At 47.9% G+C, this 21,964-nt stretch overlaps 2 protein-coding genes and 1 long non-coding RNA gene across 3 annotated transcripts; 1 reads left to right on the plus strand and 2 right to left on the minus strand.

The window, feature by feature from the left end:
- Positions 1-4,215: 4,215 nt before the first annotated feature.
- Positions 4,216-5,197, minus strand: LOC136610519 (uncharacterized). Its single transcript, XR_010790094.1, has 2 exons — positions 4,847-5,197; positions 4,216-4,276 (listed from the first exon to the last, which is right to left on the minus strand). It is a non-coding gene; the product is annotated as an uncharacterized lncRNA (long non-coding RNA).
- Positions 5,198-6,825: 1,628 nt separating this feature from the next.
- BCL2L14 (BCL2 like 14) lies at positions 6,826-11,323 on the plus strand. Its single transcript, XM_066590819.1, has 6 exons — positions 6,826-6,952; positions 8,018-8,350; positions 8,514-8,648; positions 10,255-10,322; positions 10,539-10,805; positions 11,092-11,323. The coding sequence occupies exons 1-6, from the start codon at positions 6,904-6,906 to the stop codon at positions 11,143-11,145; spliced, it is 906 nt and encodes a 301-aa protein (XP_066446916.1). The 5' UTR covers positions 6,826-6,903; the 3' UTR covers positions 11,146-11,323.
- A 4,450-nt stretch (positions 11,324-15,773) lies between these two features.
- Positions 15,774-21,301, minus strand: LOC136609970 (protein mono-ADP-ribosyltransferase PARP12-like). Its single transcript, XM_066589248.1, has 11 exons — positions 21,112-21,301; positions 20,766-21,035; positions 19,786-19,848; positions 19,541-19,664; positions 19,238-19,400; positions 18,907-19,027; positions 18,629-18,725; positions 18,465-18,558; positions 18,250-18,380; positions 17,666-17,817; positions 15,774-16,403 (listed from the first exon to the last, which is right to left on the minus strand). Exons 1-11 carry the CDS (start codon positions 21,299-21,301, stop codon positions 16,105-16,107), a joined length of 1,704 nt encoding a protein of 567 aa, XP_066445345.1. The 3' UTR covers positions 15,774-16,104.
- Positions 21,302-21,964: the final 663 nt, after the last annotated feature.

A 21,964-nucleotide genomic window follows, 5' to 3' on the forward strand; every position in this document is an offset into this window, starting at 1 on the left:
AACCAGAATAATGTCCTCGGCACAACTAAGACTGGTCTCCCGGATCTGAAGCTTTCTTACAGTATGAAGCATGGATCCATGTAAGTCTTTCGGCTAGTTTCACAGCTGTGGCAGTAGTCAGAAGCACCTGGTAGGGGCCATCAAATCGGGGCTCAAGAGGGTGCTTCCTGGGGAACTTCTTGACGCACACCCAATCCCCAGGCTGCAAGATATGTGTCCCAGTGTCTGCCTCTGAGTCTGGAAGAGAACACCTGTGCATAGGCTTTGGTTAGTTCTTTAACAACGGAAATCACATACTCAGTCAACACATCAGATTGTAATTGTAACCACTGAGGATAGTAACGACCTAGCCTTGGGGCTAGTCCAAACAATCTCATAGGGAGATAATGTATAATCCCCCCTGGGTTCATATCTAACACTGTATAAGGCTATTGGATGACAGTCTTTCCAAAGTGGCGTCATTTTTAAGTATCTTACTTTTTAGCGTGCCACTAAGTCTCTCCACCTTTCCATTACTCTAAAGATGGTAGAGTATGTAAAAGGCCTGGGATACACCAGAGCAGACATGACATGTTACATTCACCTGCGAAGTTTATACCTCTGTCTGACTCTGAATCACTTCTGGTACCCCATATTCACAGTTTACCTCGTTCATGAGCTTCTTTGCGGTTACCTACTTGTTTGCCTTGGTGACAGGGTCGGCCTCCAACCTGCAAAGACATCAACAACAACAAGCACGTATTCATACTTCCCAACAAGTGGGAGCTGAACGTAGTCAATTTGCAATCCCTGAAATGGGTAGAGTGGTCTAGGCAAGTGTGATGTGGCAAATTTACTTCTGCCCTGTCTCACCCATGGCATAGATCATGCTAAACCGGACAAATGATGCAGCAGCTACAGAGAACCTAGAAGTCGCCCAACCTCTTTCAAGCGTCGTCGTCATTGCTGCTTTACTAGGTGGGTCTTTCCGTCCATCAGCTGGGCCATCATGGGATACAGGAACTGTGGTAGGCAAGTGCTGTTGACTGTTCACCACACACTGTCCTGTTTCTGCTGCTCCCATATTAGTCCATTTATTCTTTTCTTCCTTGCTGGCTTGTAACTGTAAAAGTCTTTAGCATATCAAAGTCCAAATTTTTGTCAATGTCCAAAGTTTTTGCCACTGACTCATGCCGTCAGTATCTTTCTTCTTTCTTCCACAGCTTGAGGGCCGCTGCCTTTGCTATGCTGTCAGCGAGGGTGTCGTCTCTCGCCTCTCCAGTGTAGGAATCGGTGCGAACTCTCAACTTTGTCAGGTAGAAGTAGGGCCTCCATGCGACTCTGTACCGCTGCACCATTCTCAATTGGTTGTCCTGCTAAGGTAAAAAAACTGTCTGGCCTTCCATATTGGGCCGTAATCATGAGCTATGCCAAATGCATACCAGGAGTCAGTGTAAAGGATTGCTGGTCTTACCTCTCGCCACTCTACACGCCTTAGTGATGGCCTTTAATTCCGCTTCTTGTACTGAGACATGCGGAGGCAGAACTTCTGCTTCTTGGACATCTTGTTGTGTGACCACTGCATATCCGATGTGGAGTCATCAATCCTCACCCTGGTACCATCTGCAAAAAGCTCAACATATGCATTATCAACAGAGGTTCTGATAACTGTTTGCATATCTGCAATTTCTTACTGTATTAGTACTAAATAATCGTGTTGATGTTCTATTTCACATGGCTCAGAATCTTGTTATCTTATTCCATTTATTTATTTATTTATTTATTTTTTTTCAAACCCAATCGCTGATCTACAACACCTAGATCATCTATGGCCCAGATCACCTCTGCCTCCCCCCTTTTGAACCGGAATACTCAATGTAAAAAAAAGAGTAATTGCGTTCAAACTAGTAAACCAAGAGGCACAAAAACAAGCACTTTGTAGGTCAAGGTGACATTGTATGCAGCGAAGTCTGAGCGAAAATCTCCTTACAAAAAATTTTTTTTTTTCCTTTCAGGTCGCAGTTAGCATTTTTTAACACAAGGGGGCGCAACACAAGTCAAATTTTACGTCACCCAGTGTAATAGTATTTCAGGGTATGGCCAGCGTTTAGCTTTTACTCTCCTGTCAGAATATAATTATAGCTTCAGTGTAGACTGACACTAGAATATACCAAAGACTTAAAGAAAAACTAAAGAATACGGATGAATTAACATCCTACTCTGGGCAATTCAGTCCCTCTTTCTTCACATAAAAAGTAAAATTACTTCACCAAATTGCATGAAAAAGTTTGCTGGGTGACTATAGGGAAATTATTCCATCTGTAGGAGCCTTCCATAACATCATCTGTCTGAGCATCCATTGGAGAAGCGGGCAGTGGAAAACAGAGCCCCTGGGAACATGAGAGAGCGTCCCCTGTCATGTATTCCTGGCCTCTGTCCCCCATGCATCAACTCCAATCTTCCATACACTATAAACCAGCTTAGTCATCTACTATGTCCCAAGCTGCATCTCCACAAAGGTTTGTTTCCCTGAACGTATCACACATCCAAAGTGGCCACATCTTGGAGTGTAACAAAGTCCGGTCAAACAAAACCTTACTTCAGACAATCATGATGTTAGCACTGGATACAGTGGCATTGGGGAATATAGGCCTCCCAAGTGCAGCAAAATGGCCGCCAGAGGCAGAAAGGGGCGGGGCTACAGATCTCCCAGGTGAGTCAAAATGGCCGCTGGAGGAAGGGGCGGGCCCAGGAGTAGCAGCACTTCCAGGTGAGGCAAGATGGCCGCTGGAGGAGGAAGGGGCGGGGCCAGGTCCTGTCCCGGATGGGGAGGGACCGGAAGTAACATCACACACCCTGAAAGTGAGCACATGGGGGGAAGTAACTTCAGGGTGGGGGCAGGCCTCACTACATTTACTGCAGAGTCACACTATGTTGGATTGTAAACATTGCAAGCACGGCTGCCATTACAGGGAGGGGCTGTAGTCAACACAAAGGCATTACATTGTTCATAAGCAATACACATACCCCCCTACATGCTTTCTCCTCTTCAATCTCTTAACTACGTTATACCTCCTCCTAGCAATCTAAAAACACCTTTCTTTCTGCTGGGCTTCCTGCTCATCTTCTGAAAACTTTCTACAGTCTATCTTACCTATCCATACTCATTTCTGCTTATCTGTCCATGACCTAACATTTCTTTCTGCAACTTTTCCTGGTCCTTTCCCATTATTCAGTAAATTCTGCTTTCTTCAAATCCTTCCAATATAACCTCTCTTTCCCACTCAGATTACAATGCACATTAATTCTACAAGACAAAAGGAACGGAAGGGTTAATTGGAAAAAGCTTTCAGTTCACTCTTATCAGCAGCCCTCCCCCTATAATAAACACTGCACATTCTTTCTATAATACCAAACAGACGGGATTACTGGAGAATACCCACAACGGCTCAGGGTATATATATATCTCATCCACCTTTATATCAACCCAAGGTCTACTAGCAATCCCGAAGAGCACTTCCTGTACACGTCCTAGACAGGACATTTTAGCTATACACAGAGACTGACGATTATTTTCAATGACCAAGAGTTTCTGGAGTCAGCCGTCACACCACGGCCATATTCCCATGTATATATACCTTTCCACATATGAGAACATAACACGCTCAATCATAAAGGTAAATATACGTATCATAAATCTTCCTACTAGTTTTACCTAGGAGTAAGTGTCTGGCGTGTTCCCTCAGACTTAAACAGCCGAGTCCGCCCTCCTGAAACATTAACCCTCACAGAATTTATCTCTTGGTCTTGTATACACAATTTTTAACCGTCTCAGACATAGCAGCCACAGCATACAAAATACCCCTTAAGCAGGTTAAAACGGTGGTCTTCTCCGAGTAAGAAAGAACTATATTACCTGCCTTTCATTGATTTATCACTCTGGATCAGGAACAGGCAGAAAAGCAGTCAGAACCCAGATCACATCGGTAGATTTACATAAAGCAATCTTACCGTGTTCTGTAGATTTTCAGGGCCCCTGAGTTCTGTGTGCCATCCGCCGATCTCTGTATTTTTCCAGAATGAAAGAAATCAAAATCTCTTAACTCGGTCCACCCAGAGACGCCACTGTTCTGGATTATAGTTTTCTCCAGTAGGTTTTGGGGTATTTTGTAGCTTCCGAATTGTATCGTGTGCACACATCGTGGAGCAAATTAGACACAAGCTATCAGCCTCATATCCAAAATGGCTCTCTGCCCAGAAACAGCCAGACAGGGCCTTTTATTGAGAAGGATAACACCTGCCCTTTATGGAAGCTGTATATTATAAAAATAGGACACCGCGCTCCTAGGAATATCCACCCTCCGAACAACCGTCTCTTTCTTTTACTCCGTTTATTAGAACAACGCGTTTCGTCGATTACGACTTCATCAGGTACAAGTTATTGCATAAAATCACCGCTATAGATATAGCGGTGATTTTATGCAATAACTTGTACCTGATGAAGTCGTAATCGACGAAACGCGTTGTTCTAATAAACGGAGTAAAAGAAAGAGACGGTTGTTCGGAGGGTGGATATTCCTAGGAGCGCGGTGTCCTATTTTTATAATATACAGCTTTCAACTTCAGCGGCTCTCGAGGCAGAGAGACGGAGGACCTGCAGATCTCTCCCCTGTCTAGCCCAGAGGGATTTTAAGGGACCCACCGACAACTCATTCTACAGGCTCTCCTGGATTAAGGGGTGTTGGTAAGGATCTTGGATAAGGTCTTTACCAAACACCGGGTGAGTGTGATTAATATATTTTGTTCACACATTGTCAATATATAGCCTATCCACTCAGGAGCGCTAACCTGGTTCATTTACTTTGACCTGCCCTTTATGGGCGTTTAACAGGTTACATCAGTAACATATATGATTCTCATTTGTCGGATCATATAGAATCCCCCCTCCTTCCTGCCCACCTTCTCTCAAGTCCAATGTATAAGCAAGTCTTTGTCTCACAAACGTGCTCAAAACTGAAACTGGAAGTACATATCTCTTTGTTCAAGAAGATTCTGTGTGGGGGATGGGGAGGACTGGGAAAACACTCAAGATGAACACATAAGCAATAACATAACACTGTGATTTAACTCTTTCCTTATGCAGCAGAGTTCCACATTAGGCTGAAGTCACAAAACACACATAATACGTCTAGTGCAAATCGATAGACATTTTACACCAACTAATCATCATGTCTATCACAAGGTGACAAGCGCTGTGGTGATGGTGATGTGACAGGCGCTGTGGTGGCGGTGAGGTGACAGGCACTGTGGTGGCAGTGAGGTGATGGTAAGGTGATAGTGAGGTGACAGGCGCTGTGGTGATAGTGAGGTGACAGGCGCTGTGGTAATGGTGATGTGACAGGCGCTGTGGTGGCGGTGAGGTGACAGGTGCTTTGCTGACGGTGAGGTGACAGGCGCTGTGGTGATGGTGATGTGACAGGCTCTGTGGTGGCGGTGAGATGACAGGTGCTTTGCTGACGGTGAGGTGACAGGCGCTGTGGTGGCGGTGAGGTGACAGGCACTGTGGTGGCGGTGAGGTGATGGTAAGGTGATAGTGAGGTGACAGGCGCTGTGGTGGCCGTGAGGTGACAGGCGCTGTGGTGGCCGTGAGGTGACAGGCGCTGTGGTGGCGGTGAGGGGACAGGCGCTGTGGTGGCGGTGAGGTGACAGGCGCTGTGGTGATAGTGAGGTGACAGGCGCTGTGGTAATGGTGATGTGACAGGCGCTGTGGTGGCGGTGAGGTGACAGGCACTGTGGTGGCGGTGAGGTGATGGTAAGGCGACAGGCGCTGTGGTGATAGTGAGGTGACAGGCGCTGTGGTGGCGGTGAGGTGACAGGCGCTGTGGTGGCGGTGAGGTGACAGGCACTGTGGTGATAGTGAGGTGACAGGCGCTGTGGTGATAGTGAGGTGACAGGCGCTGTGGTGGCGGTGAGGTGACAGGCGCTGTGGTGGCGGTGAGGTGACAGGCACTGTGGTGATAGTGAGGTGACAGGCGCTGTGGTGGCGGTGAGGTGACAGGCACTGTGGTAATGGTGATGTGACAGGCGCTGTGGTGGCGGTGAGGTGACAGGTGCTTTGCTGACGGTGAGGTGACAGGCGCTGTGGTGATGGTGATGTGACAGGCGCTGTGGTGGCGGTGAGATGACAGGTGCTTTGCTGACGGTGAGGTGACAGGCGCTGTGGTGGCGGTGAGGTGACAGGCACTGTGGTGGCGGTGAGGTGATGGTAAGGTGATAGTGAGGTGACAGGCGCTGTGGTGATAGTGAGGTGACAGGCGCTGTGGTGGCAGTGAGGTGACAGGCACTGTGGTGGCGGTGAGGTGATGGTAAGGCGACAGGCGCTGTGGTGATAGTGAGGTGACAGGCGCTGTGGTGGCGGTGAGGTGACAGGCGCTGTGGTGGCGGTGAGGTGACAGGCACTGTGGTGATAGTGAGGTGACAGGCGCTGTGGTGATAGTGAGGTGACAGGCGCTGTGGTGGCGGTGAGGTGACAGGCACTGTGGTGATAGTGAGGTGACAGGCGCTGTGGTGGCGGTGAGGTGACAGGCACTGTGGTGATAGTGAGGTGACAGGCGCTGTGGTGATAGTGAGTTGACAGGTGCTGTGCTGACGGTGAGGTGACAAGCGCTGTGGTGGCGGTGAGGTGACAGGCGCTGTGGTGGCGGTGAGGTGACAGGCACTATGGTGATAGTGAGTTGACAGGCGCTGTGCTGACTTTGAGGTGACAGGCCCTGTGCTGAGGGTGAGGTCTGGCCGGGGTTTCCCTGTGACTAGTACTGACTCCTCCCTCTGGGCGTCTCCCCTGTCAGAAGATGATGAGTCAGGAGTATAAAGGCGAGCCACAAGTGTGAGACAGACACTTTCCTTCAGGGGGACGAGGAGTGAATGCGCTCAGCTCTGCTGTGTCTACCACAGACTCCTCAGGAAGCTGCAGGTAAGGTGCGGGCTGCGAGTGCGCTCACACCAGGTGTGAATACTTCTGCAGCTGTGTGATGTCAGGTGTGCAGCACAGCCTTACTCTGACTGCGGGGCCTAGACTTTTCTTTTTGTACGGGCTCCTTGTAATAGAGGATGTGGAGGGACAGGTGTGTCAGCTAATGGAAGTGCCAAAAATCCAGGGCCTTTGAAAAAGTATTCACACCCTTTATTTATTTCTAATTCTAAGCCTGCATTCCTATGGGGGGCTGTAAATCTGAAACTTCCTCCTGTGATCATTGCTCTTGTCGATGGTGTCCTCTCCGCACATGTTCTGTGGATGGCCGGCGTCCCTCCAAGAACTCAATGACAGCCCCTTGCTGTTGCTTGGTGTCTATTATTCACCTGCAAGGATGAATAAGTAGTGATGGTGGGTAAAAGTATATGCAATAAGTTACTTTGTTTAGAAACCAGCAGCACTTTTGGTTTGCTTTCCATTTGTCACAAAACAGAATGTATAAAATGCAACAACAAAGGGGTGTGAATACTTATTCCTGGTTTTAGTGTTTCTATGACTCAAATCCTTTCTCAGAACAGGAGCGAATGTAGCAATATCTGCACTTCCTGCAAGGTGAAAGGCCGACAGTAACTCCCTCAGTGGCACTTCTTTACCTGACCCCCTCCCCTACCGCGCAGCAGAACTGAGCCTGAGAACAATCCATAACCACAAATATCCAATCTACTGAAGATCAGAATGCACCATCCCTCCTCTAGAAAGAATATATATCTCCGTAACATATCCCCTATAGGAGTACATATATACTCCCTGTCATTAACATCCCTCACATAAAGGTCCTAAGTGATACAGCCTGTTTTACACAGTCCGATCCATTATTCAGTTTTCATCATGTATTCTGGCCCAATGGTCCACAAGCAGATCTTATTTGCAATTTAAGCTGCCCATAAGGATGAACTATAGAACTGCTATTACCCCCCCCCCCCCCCCTCCCTATGTACAAGAATAGAACTACTATAATACTGCCCCCTGTTGGTGAATGATCACCTTTGTTTGGTCTCTCGGCAGCGATGGTGTCTGTGCAGGATGAAGCTCTGGACGAGGTTCCTCTCCAGGATGAGGACAGTATTGAGTTTCGGATGTTGATGGTTTATGCGCAGCGCACTTTGCCTGACAGTAAACTTCGCGACCTGATGAGGCGGACTCCCTTACAGAAGGGAGATGGCGGTGAGGACAGCTTCAGAGTTGTTGAGAGCCCGTCTACCCCCTCAAAAAAAGAGAAAAAGAGTCTACGCATGAGGTTAACCCCGAAGTGTTTGCGGCCTGTGAAAGCAGAGGAGGGAGAAGCTTTATACGCCCCCAAGGAAAGGTCTTCAGAATCCCCCTCCTCCAACCAAGGAGGTCAGTGTGATAGATGATGAATCCATTAGTCATGTGACATCACTGTATGTTGCTCCTGTTTCATTTGCTTGGTGTGGTACAAGAGGGGCGAGCTATGTAACCTGAAGAGGAGGAGCTTAAATCACTGGATTCTAAAAAACTTAATTCTACTGTCTATTTACAGAGGAGGATGATGTGCGGTTCAGAGGATTCGTCAAGAGACTAATGTCCATCGTCCGCAAATTGGAAAAACAAGACCAGGAGAGTGTGCAGTTCAGGGGACTGAAGAGGGAGTACAGCGTCCAGCACGACGCAGACGGTAAGATGAACCGATCACTGGATGTGGCTGGTCAGGCACTTTACTCATATCTAGCATGTCGTTTTCCTGCTGTGATTGAACTACAACTCTTTCTTTAAAGAGTAGGCACACAAGCTGCAAACTGTTACTTGATCTATAGACATGCGTAATTATCATATTATTGCCACTGTGCCTGCTCCATGTATATCCTCTACATGGTGATTAAATATTGCCTTCATAATATTACAGAAGAAAACATGCTACACCAGGGACAATATTATCAATGCTATCACTATAAAACTTCCAAATACCACCACACCATGAGCATTACCGCTACATAGTGACTGAACAAAACCACCATACCATTCTTAAATGGGAGTCGTTCGCTTTTCCATCTGACCCAGATACTATATTTCAGATATGACATAACTACAGCTACACCCCAACCCCTGCAAAAAGTAGCGCTGCACGGATGGTACTCCTAGAATTAATAGGGACAAATATATTGTGCCCCAGAGGTCAATGGTACAGCACAAAAGTGCCATCTTCTGTACCCCAGAGTAATAGTGATCTCAGCACCCCAATGACTGATACTGCCCACTACTGTGCCCTTAGAACATAATGCCCCATGTGCACCCTAAAAGTAAGGGTTCCCTCTAGTAATTAATGCTACTTGAAAGTGATAATGTTCTCTGTACCCGCTTAAAAAGTGATAATGCCTTGTATGCCCATATGAAGGCAATAATGCTGCCTGTGTGGTCCTATTTAGTAATGATACACACTTAATGCCCCTGGCTGCTTATGGTGCCCACTTGGTGTTCTTGAATCAGTGATGGTGACCCTTGCTGCCCTTGGTTAGTAATGCCCCCACACTGTTCTTTTTCAGGAAAAAATGCCCTTAGTGCACTTATTAACTGGGGGCACTAGGACCAAGTGGAAGCACTACTACTAATGGTGCTGTATCAATATTACCCTTAATATCCTTATTAATAGTGCCCCCTGGATAACTGTGAAATACCACTCACCTAGCCCTGTTCCATGATGAACACAGCTTGGCATCTGGTACTTGTAGCCTCTTCATTAATATGGTCATTCATGCCATACAGCAGTCACTGGTCAGCTGCACGTCTCCCTGTTCGCTCCCTGTAAACAGCCCTTAACGTTCCTATTAAACGGCTCGCTACAAGTGCCTTAAGTAAACAAAACTTAAAGGGCCTTCATACATGATAAAGCAGCGTAAAAATGATCCCCCTATATTGTCTGCATTACTAATTGCCCATCCATGTCGACAGCATATTGCTGTTAAGTAGGGAGAGCCGCTGCCAACGACTGACTTCAGGTGCCCCATAAAAGACAGTCACCCCGTAAGAAAGTGCTTGTATGCTGGTTGTCGCCTTGTGTGAGGGTGCCAGCAATCAGGTGGGACGGACATCATTCCCTTCTTAAACTCTTGGCAGGCCATTACCCGAACGCTAATGTTGTGCCATGTATAATAACGGCTGATATCAGGCACCTATGTATGTAAATGTCTCTGCTACATCTTCAATGCTGTGTATTCTAGAGGTGAGATTGTTGTTGAGCACGGCAGATGGTTGGCCTGTGGTCTCATCGCTGATTTTTATTTCAGGTGAAGATGATTTGATAGAAAATATTGTGGCGTTCCTGAGATCAGCAGGCGACAAAGTAAATAACGAGGTGATTATCGCTCCGATATTATATACAATAACCCTAGAAAAAGAAAGGAAATGGCATAATTGGTGAGGGGCAGTAACATCAGGTTGCCTGCAGGTGGTGCTGTCCTATGGTGTTCATATCACTGAGGTGCAGTAACATCAGGTAGCCTTCAGGGGGTGCTGTTATAAAAACCATTTTCTAAACCCTCCCCGCCAATCTCTGGTTTTCTCCGCCCAGATTGTCCAGGAGCAGAGCTTTCTACAGAGACTTCAAGCCTTCTGGTCTTATGGCTTCTATCAGAGACTTACAGAGACGTACGTGGCGCACATGGTCACCGAGTCAGAACCGGAGAACATACAGCAGAGCAGTAAGATCGCGCTGTGTGTCCACGCCACCACCAGACTCGCCACTTTAGACAATCACCCCATGAACAGGATGTTCGGGTTTGGAGCCAAATATCTCAAGGAAAACTACAGTCAGTGGATCAAGGAGCATGGAGGATGGGTGAGATGAATTGGGTCATGCCCTGCTACAGGGGGGATGCTGTGCAATGTCAGCAAATGGAGGCTTTGACTTTTTACATTCTTTGTTGGTCTACAATGCAGCCGGTGTCAGACAGTGCAGCATCTGTAGTCACTAATCATAGCTTTGACCTAGTGGAGCAGAGCTGTAATGTAAAGCATTGGGGAGGGACACAGGGAGTGGATTAAAGACCACTCCAATAGCCAGTGCAGCTGTGAAGGGGGCAGTAATGTGATGTCTCACCTCATGTTAACTCTTCTCCTTCCAGGAAACTGTTCTAGCAGTTGCCAATTCCCAGGAGGAGGAGTCAGGGGAGGACTAAGGTACAGAAGGTGGAGTTGGATACCACACCCACTGCTGCCATCTCAGGGATCAGAGTCCGGACTCTGTGGAATGAACTCATCTGTCACTCAGGCCGACGGCTCTTGTATTTATTTTAATGCCAGCATTTGATAATTGTCATGTTATAATAATATAATAAAGCTGTTTATTACAGAAGAGACTCTTGAAATGGTAGAGTCTGCGGGGTGGAGCTTCATTCAGTGAGGGAGGAGTACGGTCACATTTACAATAGGGTCACATGAGTGGCAAATCCACTATAAGCTAAAGCTGTGTGAGAATGGGGACCATGTCAGACTGGTGTACAGAGGGTCCCAACATGGAGTATAAGAGGGGACTGCTGGAGGGAAGACTGTAGTAGCAAAATATCACCGTAGACTGCAAAGTGCGTGCAAAATATATACTCCCCACCTCTGTAAACAGCAGTTCTTTCCCTCTTCCCCCCCCCCCCCCCCCCCCCCCCCCATTACACACATTTCCTGCAGATGGTACAGGATGGAGGCAGCCTTAAGAGGTTGTGACCATGACCACTGGTCCCAGCAATGTAGTGGGTGAACAGGAGGGTACAGAGCTGTAGAAGGTGGGTAAGAGGACACAAAGCAGTCAGAGGAAGAATAGAAGAGGGCACAGAGAACAGTAGGAGTAATCAGAAGAGTAGAGGGGTGGCAGAGTGGTCAGAGGAATAGTGTGTGGGAGGGGGGCGCAGACAGGAGCGAACAGCCAAGAAGAGGGGGAGGGGAGGCAGAGAGCGTGGTCAAGGGAGTAGTGGGGGAGCAGAGGACTATAGAAAGCAGTCAGTAGAGGGGCAGCAGGGAAAGCAGTCAGGAAGAGTAGGGGGGGGGGGCAGAGGACAGAATGGTAAGGGGAAAAACATGGGCACAAAGCAGTCAGAGGAAGTGGGCGCTGAGGAGAGGGGAAGCACAGGAAAGGTGAGCGTAGTCAGCGGAAGAGTAGAAAGAGGACAGAGGGGGGGGGACAGAGCGGTCAGGGGGAAGAGGAGAGGCAGCAGAGAAAGCAGTCGGGAAGAGTAGAGGGGGGGGGGGGGCGCGATGACAGAACTGTCAGAACAAAAGTAAATGGGGACAGGGAAAGTGTATAAAGTACAAAATGGCAGCATCCACAGCAATAGTTACTCGTAAAATGCCACTTTATTCCACAGGATCCATGTTTCGATCCCAACAGGGATTTTTGTCAAGCCCTGATAAAGGCTTTATAGGTGGATGGTGTCTGGATCCGAACCTAGAGTGTGCGCTACCCAGTGTCTGAGTAAATCTGCTAGGCCCAAGGGGCTTTACAAGCGAGTGCTGCTGGACTAATATTTTGGGGGACAGGAAGTGTTCAGAAGGAGTAGGGGGGCAGAGGACAGGATGGTTTAGTCAAATGAGTAGTAGAGGGGGAAGCAGCAGCCAGAGGAAGAGTACATATGAGAGGGTAGTCTGAGGAAGGGGGGGGGGCGCAGAGGACAGGTGAGTGCAGTCAAATGTGTAGTAGAGGGGGAAGCAGCAGACAGGAGAGCACAGCCAAAGGAAGAGTAGATGGGGATGGAGAGAGGGGGGGGGGGGGGTGGCGGCGGCACTGAGGACAGGAGAAGAGAGCGATTTAGAGTGAGCAGAGGAAAGGAGAGGAGTAGAAAGGGGGCAGCAGAGCGGTCAGGGGAAAGAGTGGAGGGGCAGCAGAGAAAGCAGTCAGGAAGAGTAGAGCGGACAGAATGCTCAGGGGGAAGAATAGAGGGGCAACAGAGAAAGCAGTCAGGAAGAGTAGAGGGTAGAGGGGACAGAACAGTACAGCCAAAGTAAATGGGGACAAAGTGGTCAGAAGAGTAGGGGGACGGGACAGGAGAGCACAGTCAAATGAACAGAGGGGGCAGAAAGAGTAGGAGAGGGGGACAGGAGAGAGCAGGCAGAATAGAAGAGGGTGCAGTGAATAGGAGGAGAGAGTGGTCAGGAAGCGTAGAAGGGAGAGCAGAGGATAGGAGAGCGCAATCAGTAGTGGGGGACAGAGGACAGGAGAAGAATAGAAGTGAATAGGGGAAGAGTACAAGGTGGGGGAGAGGACAGTAGGAGAGCGTGATCAGAGAGTAGAAGGTGCAGTGAACAGGAAGAGGGTAATCAGAGGAAGGCTCCCTGCACACGGGCGAAAATTCCCACAGGATTTCCGCTCCTCGCCCACCTGCATAGGATTGCATTAGATAACGCAATCCTGGGCAGACTGACGTGATTTGTCCGAATGAAAATACACACGGAAAACAAATCGCAGCATGTTCTATTACTGTGTGGGTCTCGCAGAGGCCCGCACAGAAACGTCAGTGCTGACGGGCCGGCTCAGAGAGAAGATGCCGGGAGCACGTAAGCCGCAGGGCTGTGCAGGGGCACAGGACCGCATCCCGCTGCGAGAATTCTTGTAGCCGGATTCAACCCGGTCATCTGCAGGCTGTCGAAGAGTAGGGGAGGCAGAGGACAGGAGCGAGCAGTCAAGGAAAGAGTAGAGGGAGGCAGAGAAAAGGAGAGCAAGGTCAGGAGACGAGGGGAGGGGCAGAGGAAAGGAGTGTGCAGACAAGGGAAAAGTAGATGGGGGACAGAGAGCAATCAGGGGGAAAAGTAGAGGGGGACAGACAGGAGAGAGCAGTCAGGAAAAATGTAGAGCGGGTGAGCCAGAGGAGAGGAGCGCGATCGGGAAGAGTAGAGGGGGCAGAGTACAGGAGCGTGCGGTCAGGAAAAGAGTAGATGGGGGGCCAGGAGGAGAACACAATCAGGGGAAGAGTAGAGGGGGACAAAGGACAGTAGGAGAGAGCGGTCAGAGGAAGAGTAGAAGGGGAGGTGGGAGAGGACAGTCGGAGGACCTGGTATAACACAGAGTTGAAATTCTGCCAGGGAAGCTTTGCGTTTTGGTGCAGTGTGTGGCGTTTTCATAACCTCTGCCATTACTACAGGTCTAGTCCTTAGTTATTATATACAGTCCATATAACTATACTGGCAGCATTCTGATATTCACTGTGGGTTTCCCTGATGGGATATAGAACAGGCCTCCTCCAACCCAGCATCTCTCCTGCAGCACATGCCTCTCTAGTCCTTGGCATGGGCAGGGAATTGTCTAATTCTACCTGGCTCTCCAGCTGAAGTGGCACTATTAGGCTGGGTTCATACAGGGTGGATTTGCTGTGGTTTTGCAGCGATTGCCGTTGCATATCCGCACTGCGGCAAAACCGCTGTGTTTGCAGTGCAATGCAGCACAAATGAGTTTTGCCAAAAAGCTGTTCTTACAGGGCAGATTTTCCCCACACACCTGCAGTGCGGAAATGCAACTGCGGCGCAGTTTTCAAAGATGCAGCATGTTCATTCTTCTGTCTTTTCCGTGGCGGTTTTTGTCCATAGACCTCTATGGATGTGGCAAAAAGTAAAAACGCTACGGAAAAAAAAATCCACAAGCCAAAATTAAAGGAGATGTCCCGCGCCGAAACGGGTTTTTTTTTTTTTTTAAACCCCCCCCCCCGTTCGGCGCGAGACAACCCCGATGCAGGGGTTAAAAAACCCACCCGCACAGCGCTTACCTGAATCCCGGCGGTTCCGGCGTCTTCATACTCACCTGCTGAAGATGGCCGCCGGGATCCTCTGTCTTCATGGACCGCAGGGCTTCTGTGCGGTCCATTGCCGATTCCAGCCTCCTGATTGGCTGGAATCGGCACGTGACGGGGCGGAGCTACACGGAGCCCCATTCAGAAAAGAAGAAGACCCGGACTGCGCAAGCGCGGCTAATTTGGCCATCGGAGGGCGAAAATTAGTCGGCACCATGGAGACGAGGACGCCAGCAACGGAGCAGGTAAGTATAAAACTTTTTATAACTTCTGTATGGCTCATAATTAATGCACAATGTACATTACAAAGTGCATTATTATGGCCATGCAGAAGTGTATAGACCCACTTGCTGCCTCGGGACAACCCCTTTAACCTTTGAAGCAGTTTTGCTGCAGAAGCATTTCTTCTGCGGCAAAACCGCAGCAAATCCGCCCTGTGTGAACCCAGCCTTAATGTGTGGAGCACAAAGTCACTTACATTACTGTTTTGGGAACTGTTACCATCTGGGGTATTAGCAGTTTCGCACTATAATTTTTGGCATAACCACAGCTCTTCCACCACTATTTCTAGAGTAGAGCATTTCAGGTATTTTACTAAATGGCAGGCATCGTCATGAAGAAAGCAGCAGGATGGGAAGTTTGTGTAGAAGTGGGCAGGGTACAAGAAGCCTAAGGAGCCAAATATGTCATCATGGTGCTCTGGATCAGATGGAGAAGCAGTGAAAAAGTGAATTGCAATCAGAACAGACACTGCAAAACATTACCTGCACTAATCAATTACACATCACTCACATGATAACTGCAGCCAATCGCTGGCCTCAGCCCTTGTGTGTTTCTTTAACACTTTAAGACACAATCACACCTGAGCCTTAACTAAGATTTCAAGGACATTACACTCCTCCAAACTCTGATGCCACATTCCTTTTAATAAAGCATTGTTGGCCCCTGTTGACTCAGTACCAGTATAACATGTTCTGCTATGATGCATTGTGGGAGATAAAAAACATATCAGGCACAGTGCAAAAAAAAAAAAATGCACACAAAACTACTACTGAAGAATAAAGGTGGCTGAACACACCGCTCTCTGCGGAACCAGGCTGACTGTCGTATGTGAATTAGGCCTTTTGAATTAGCGCACGTGTTTCTTTCATTCCAGTAGGACAGAGACCAGTGGAAGGGTCAGTCTGGAGCCACTCCACCACGGGTTTAAGGTGCAGCACAGCTGGCACAGTCAGAATCAGATGATGTATTGCACTTTCTTTACTCTCATTCTAGGTGGCGCTGTGATCATCCTCATGTCTCCACCTGGAAAAAGTTGAATGATACTTACTGTAACTATAACCAGATTCACTCCTCCTCATCCAGTTTGTTCTAAGTTTGGCGCTTTAGTAGACAGCGCTGCTTTTTACTCTCCTCGTATTCCAGGAGATATTCTGGGTAAATCTGATGCTTCTCAAATACCACAAAGATGGAGGGACTGGAGACATCATCCACACAGGAGTCGTAGTACTGCGTGCTGCTGCCGGGTCGCTGCGGCGGGCGCTTCATTTTGTAGTTGCCCACCACAAAGTCTCCCACCAGCACGCGAGCTACGAACATCATCCGTGCCCCACTAGGTGTCGGTGTGCAGTAGTCATGGGAGTACGAGGCGTCTCGAGCAAAATAACTTCCTGCGGGATGAATGGCGACAGGTTATAAGCCAATCATTGGCGAAATGTACGGTAAAATGCTAAATCTGATGGAATGCGAGGATGTCAGGCTATGCTGGAAGTTGTAGTTGTTGAACAGCTGGGGATTCACATCTTACAGATCGCTGAAATATGTATCATAACTGCAGCCTGTTACTAACCTGCAGTGTTGTGTGTGCCAATACAATGCATAATGTGATTGTTCTCAGCAAGAGAAACGACGTAATCTTGTAGATATGATACCTTTTAATGGCTAACAAAAATACATGATGTTATAATAGCGAGCTTTCGTACCAACGCAGGGTACTTCTTCCGGCTAAAATGGATTGGATCTGAAGAGGCATGCATATTTATACACACTTATAACATACATACTTATGACAAGGCACAGATATGGATGTGATTGGTTCGCACTTAAAAGGAGTTCTGCAAAACAGAAAACAAACTTTTTTTGTCTTCTGTTTTTGTTTTCTGTTTTGCAGAACTCCTTTTAAGTGCGAACCAATCACATCCATATCTGTGCCTTGTCATAAGTATGTATGTTATAAGTGTGTATAAATATGCATGCCTCTTCAGATCCAATCCATTTTAGCCGGAAGAAGTACCCTGCGTTGGTACGAAAGCTCGCTATTATTACATCATGTATTTTTGTTAGCCATTAAAAGGTATCATATCTACAAGATTACGTCGTTTCTCTTGCTGAGAACAATCACATTTTGCTCTACTGGCTAACACGGTACCAGATCTTTGTTTTCATAATACAATGCATCACATGCTTAAAGGGAACCCGACCCCATTTACATGAGAGCACTGCTATGATGTCAGAAAGCAGCAGATCAGATTAATCCGCTTAATTTTCCCTGAAGTTCCGTCCCGGGAGTCTTCCTATTTCTATGGCACCGCAGCTGTAGGGAGGAACTTGGATCTGTCTCAGCTTTGTGGAAGGGCTCAGATAATAGAGGGACGTGTTATATTTTGGCGATTGCTGTAGTAGGCGTGAGAGCGCCCTCTAGCTGGAGGAGAACGGCATTTAGAAGAGATATATATATATATATATAAATGAGCACTCATGTGACCACTATGCAAGTCACCGCATTCATCCAAGTCTACACCGGCAGCATCTGATTGGCTATGAGAATGAAGGTCACTTAGGGCCATCTACAGCCCACGTGGGAAAACAAAAAAAAACAAAAAGAGCCCTCTGATCAGTGGATGTCACCTCCCACCGAGGGGCTGGGGCTTACCTTGTCCATACACCGTGCCATGTGTGCCACAGATGCGCCAGTCAAAATTCTGATTGCAGATGGCGTCAACATGCAATTTTTCTGTACCGTGAAACAGCTGGACTTCCTTCACGTCTCGTCCCTGATTAGCTTTTTTCATCTGTTCCTTTTGCCTAAAAAAACAACAACAACAAAAAACACATTACAGAAGAGAAGCAGCTTTAAGAGGCCCCACCCATAGTGAGGAGAGATGGGACCACCATAGACTGCAGCGTCCTCTCTCTGTAGGGTCCCACCACCCATAGTAAGGAGGGATGGGGGCCACCATAGGCTGGAGCATCCGCTCTCTGTAGGGTCTGACCACTCATTTTGAGGAGAAATGGGTCAAAGCATCTTCACGCTGTAGGGTCACACAACCCATAGTAAAGAGTCACGGGGCCACCATCGGCTAGAGTGTCCTCTCTCTGTAGAGTCCCACCACCCAAGGTTCATGTGATCACTATGAGCTTGGGCTTCACCTTACAGGCTGCCCTCTTACATCTGCACCTCCTTTAATATGTATCCCATGCAACACCCCACGATGGGATGTTGAGGAGCTAACATACCACTGGAAGACCTGCCACAAGGATGGGTTCTGCAGACGCCACATCCTCTTCACCACGTGCCCGCTGACTGTCTTGGTGAAGCTGCTAACTATTTCGGAAAACTCACTGGAGGTGGCAGAGACCAGAACTTTCTGTGGGGGAAGAAGGGAAGAGAAGAAGAGAAGTTAGCAGCTCCAGTCCCAGCTCCTCTGCCACCTCTTAGGACTGCATGTTACCTGGCAGCCGATCTCCGGCATGGCCTCCGTCTGCCATGTCCTCGGGTAGAGGTCAGTCTTCAGGGGGGACTGCGCAGCCGCTGCTGATTTTGTACTACAAGGATAAAAAAGTAACATAGCGTCACCTTGTAGGAGATACAGCATAACAAAAGAGATGTCTTTACCTTCCTCTCAGACACTTCACATCTTCAAAACTATGAAACTTTGGTCTTCGGCACACATCTTTCTCCGTCTTGAACACGATGTTCTTCTGCTTCATTTCTAAAACAGACAACTGTTAAAAGGGGAAGCCAACATCTTAGAAAGGGTCGCAACAAAAACTTAATCTTCATGTCCCTGTAGGGCATTGAGGGCAAATGCCGAAGATGTTCAGGCCATTTACAGAACGCTAGGGCACCTCATAGACCCCGCATTGGTAGCTGTGGCATTACCGTACCCGTACCTTGGAATTTGATCTCATAGGTCTGCTTGCCAGCGGTGAAAGAAACTGCAGCAGTGGGATCGGAGAGGTAGACGTTCTCGAGGTCTGAAGAGGAGGCAGTGGAGCAAACTTGGGCCACGTTCTAAAAAGGACAGGAAAGAAGGTTTTATGCACCAGGAAGTTCTAGTTTCTGCTGAAACCTCCCAGATGTGACATCTATAACCGGTCCTATGTATCATCCGCCTCTGTGGGCCCCTCAGGCTCTAGGGTCCAGGTGTGACTACAACCTCTGTGCCCCCTATATCTACGCCCACGGAGATCCCCCATTATCAGGTGACCTGCGCTAACTTACAGAGTGTCCGTATTGTGTCCAAGTGCCGTATTCATCCCTCCAGTACCACAGCCACTCCGTGGTCAGAACGTATTCAGACGGCTTCTCTACTGACGACACTGTGGAGAGACGACGAATGCGGTGCGTGCCAGATCTCATAGTCAGAAAGTCAATCAATGGAATTCTGCAACCAAAAAGTGGGCGTGGTTACCTGCTAATTCTCTGCCCCAAAGATACACACTTGCAAAGAATAAGTAACACAGAATCACTTTGGGGTCCCGTTATGGCCACCACATCACTTAGGTGACTTTGAATGTGCCATACCTGTCCACCTTCGGGTCGCAGTATTGTCTCTCGATCTCTTCCATAGTGGAAAGGTCTTCCCATCCCGTCCCTTTGTTAATCTGCCAGCAGTACGGCAGGTAGTAGTGCAGATGTGGGCAAAGCTCTGCGGCAAAAAAGAACCCCAAGTTACCGACACGTCATCTGCTCTCCAAACCCAACCAGGGGGGGGGGGGGGGGGTGGAGTAAGGGCTGCTTCCTACAAACCCTCCCCAGGGGGCACTTACTTCCTAACTTGCAGTGTTTCCAAACATTAGAAAGACAGATCACCGGGGCAATGTCAGGCGTTACTAGAAAAAAAAAACATAAAAATCATCATTAAATTTAAACTTTTTTTCTTATGACGTCATCAACATTTCATATCAGAGATGTATTAAAGGGGTAGGTTCCCTTTAAATCTATTAGGGGGGGAGGGGGATGAAGAGGGTCTACATCAGACCTAACATTGGAAGATGCCCAATTATTTATGGGAGCCCCCTTCAAGTCTGACCCAAGCCTCATGTGCAAACAAATGAGGGGGACCACAACTGAACTGAGCATTAGTCTGATCTCCAGAAGGACGTACTAAACCTGAACTACTTGGCACCATTCTGCATATAAATCCCTTGGTGTACAGGTCTATAGCTTAGGATCAGAAATGACATCCAAAGCTGCAAAGGAGAAAAAAAACAAAAAACTACATCACCCACAATGACTAACACTTATAAGTTCCAAGTAGAGCCCGCTGCAGCCTGAAGGGGGCACAAACAGAGATTCTCTGGCATTGCAAACACAGCTTTGGATGTGACTAGAGTAGTAACACATTTGTCAATTCTCTTCACTGTTCTCTACTTGCAAAATAGTCTTTAATCCCTTAAAAAATGTGGGTAAACTAACAAACAGGGAAAAGTGAACAAAAAGGTTTTCTTCCATTACTATTTTTAAACATTTTATGTACCTATTAGGGGACTTGAACCTGCTTTGCTATAATCGCACTGATAATACACCGCAGTGTATTATCGCTATTCATAGCAACCACAGGCCACAGCAACCAATCAGCTCTTCATGATTACATGGTGGAGGGACAATGACATCATAGAAGAAGCATCTTCCCTCTGTAAACCCTTTACATGCTGCAATCAACTTTTGACATGTCCCTATGCTATGCCGAAAGTTTTTAGAAAGTACAGTTACACTTTAAAGGTGGAGCTACCAGAATTGGACGTACCAGGAATATCATCCACAGGTAGAACTGGTGACTGCAGTGGTTTCTCCTGAGGAACAGATGTACCTTTCATAAAGGAGTCAACCAATCTACCCAGACTTGTTGGTGGAGCAGTGGATGGGTTCCCCTCTGGGTAGAGCACCGGCTTATAAGAGGCAGCAACTGATGGACCTCGTGTAGGACCATTAGCCAATCCTGTGGTGGTCACTGCTGTAGATGTTGGAGAAGAAGCAGATAGATTTGGGGTTGAAGACAAGATGGCGGCTGGGATTTCTGTGGGTGACATCACTGATTTATTATGGGTCAAAAGCATACTTGGGATGAGGGGATACATTATGGGGAGCAGTACCTGGCCAGGCAGGAGGCGCTTTAGAAGAAGCCACCGGTAATGTGTGTTGGATGTTGGATCTATGGTCTTCTGGCACAGAAGACGTGAGCACAGCTGGTAACGCATGGCGCATACTGGATAGCAAGAAGCGATGGAAAGGTCTGTCCAAATACTCATCAACATCATCTTCGCTCTCGGCGCTCTCTGACATTTCTGGCTGAAATCAGACCCTAGAACAAGTAACAGTGCAGCTTATTACGTAAATGGAGTAAGGCGCCCCCCAAAAAGCTGTGCACACCTACATGTAGGGTAACTAATGTGCCCACGCTATGCGCCAATGTGGTACATGGTACCGCTACTAAGACAATTTCTGAGGGACCGGGTCCTGCACGTGCACAAAGCCTGAGACTGAATGCCCCCTTAATCAGTACATAGACATGGGCAGAATTTGGTACAAGCAGCGTGTATTGATGACCTCTTCCTGTCAGCCGGCCACAACATGTCAGCCCCTCCATCTAATCTGCAGCAAATACAAGAAGCTTCCTGTCCACAGGGGCCAATATTCCTGCAGAACGATTTCATCACCGAGTGGAATCTACGCCATGATGAATTACTGCGGTTCTGAAGGTTAAAAGGAATTCAACGCTACTAGATGGGGGCTAATAGGGGGCCATCAGTGTATACACACAAGCACATAACCAACCTCTCCAGTGTGCACCTACCTGCAGTCTTGCTGCAAGGGCTCCCACACGCCTTGTGGGCGGAGGTCCTCAACACCTGATCTTCCAGAGTGGTGGCAGGTGGGTTCTCTGTATGGACTGGAGCAGCGGATGGCGGATCCAGGGAGATGTTTCCTATCCTCTCCAGCTTGTAA

Source organism: Eleutherodactylus coqui, chromosome 2 (genome assembly GCF_035609145.1).
Source record: "Eleutherodactylus coqui strain aEleCoq1 chromosome 2, aEleCoq1.hap1, whole genome shotgun sequence".
NCBI lineage: Eukaryota > Metazoa > Chordata > Amphibia > Anura > Eleutherodactylidae > Eleutherodactylus > Eleutherodactylus coqui.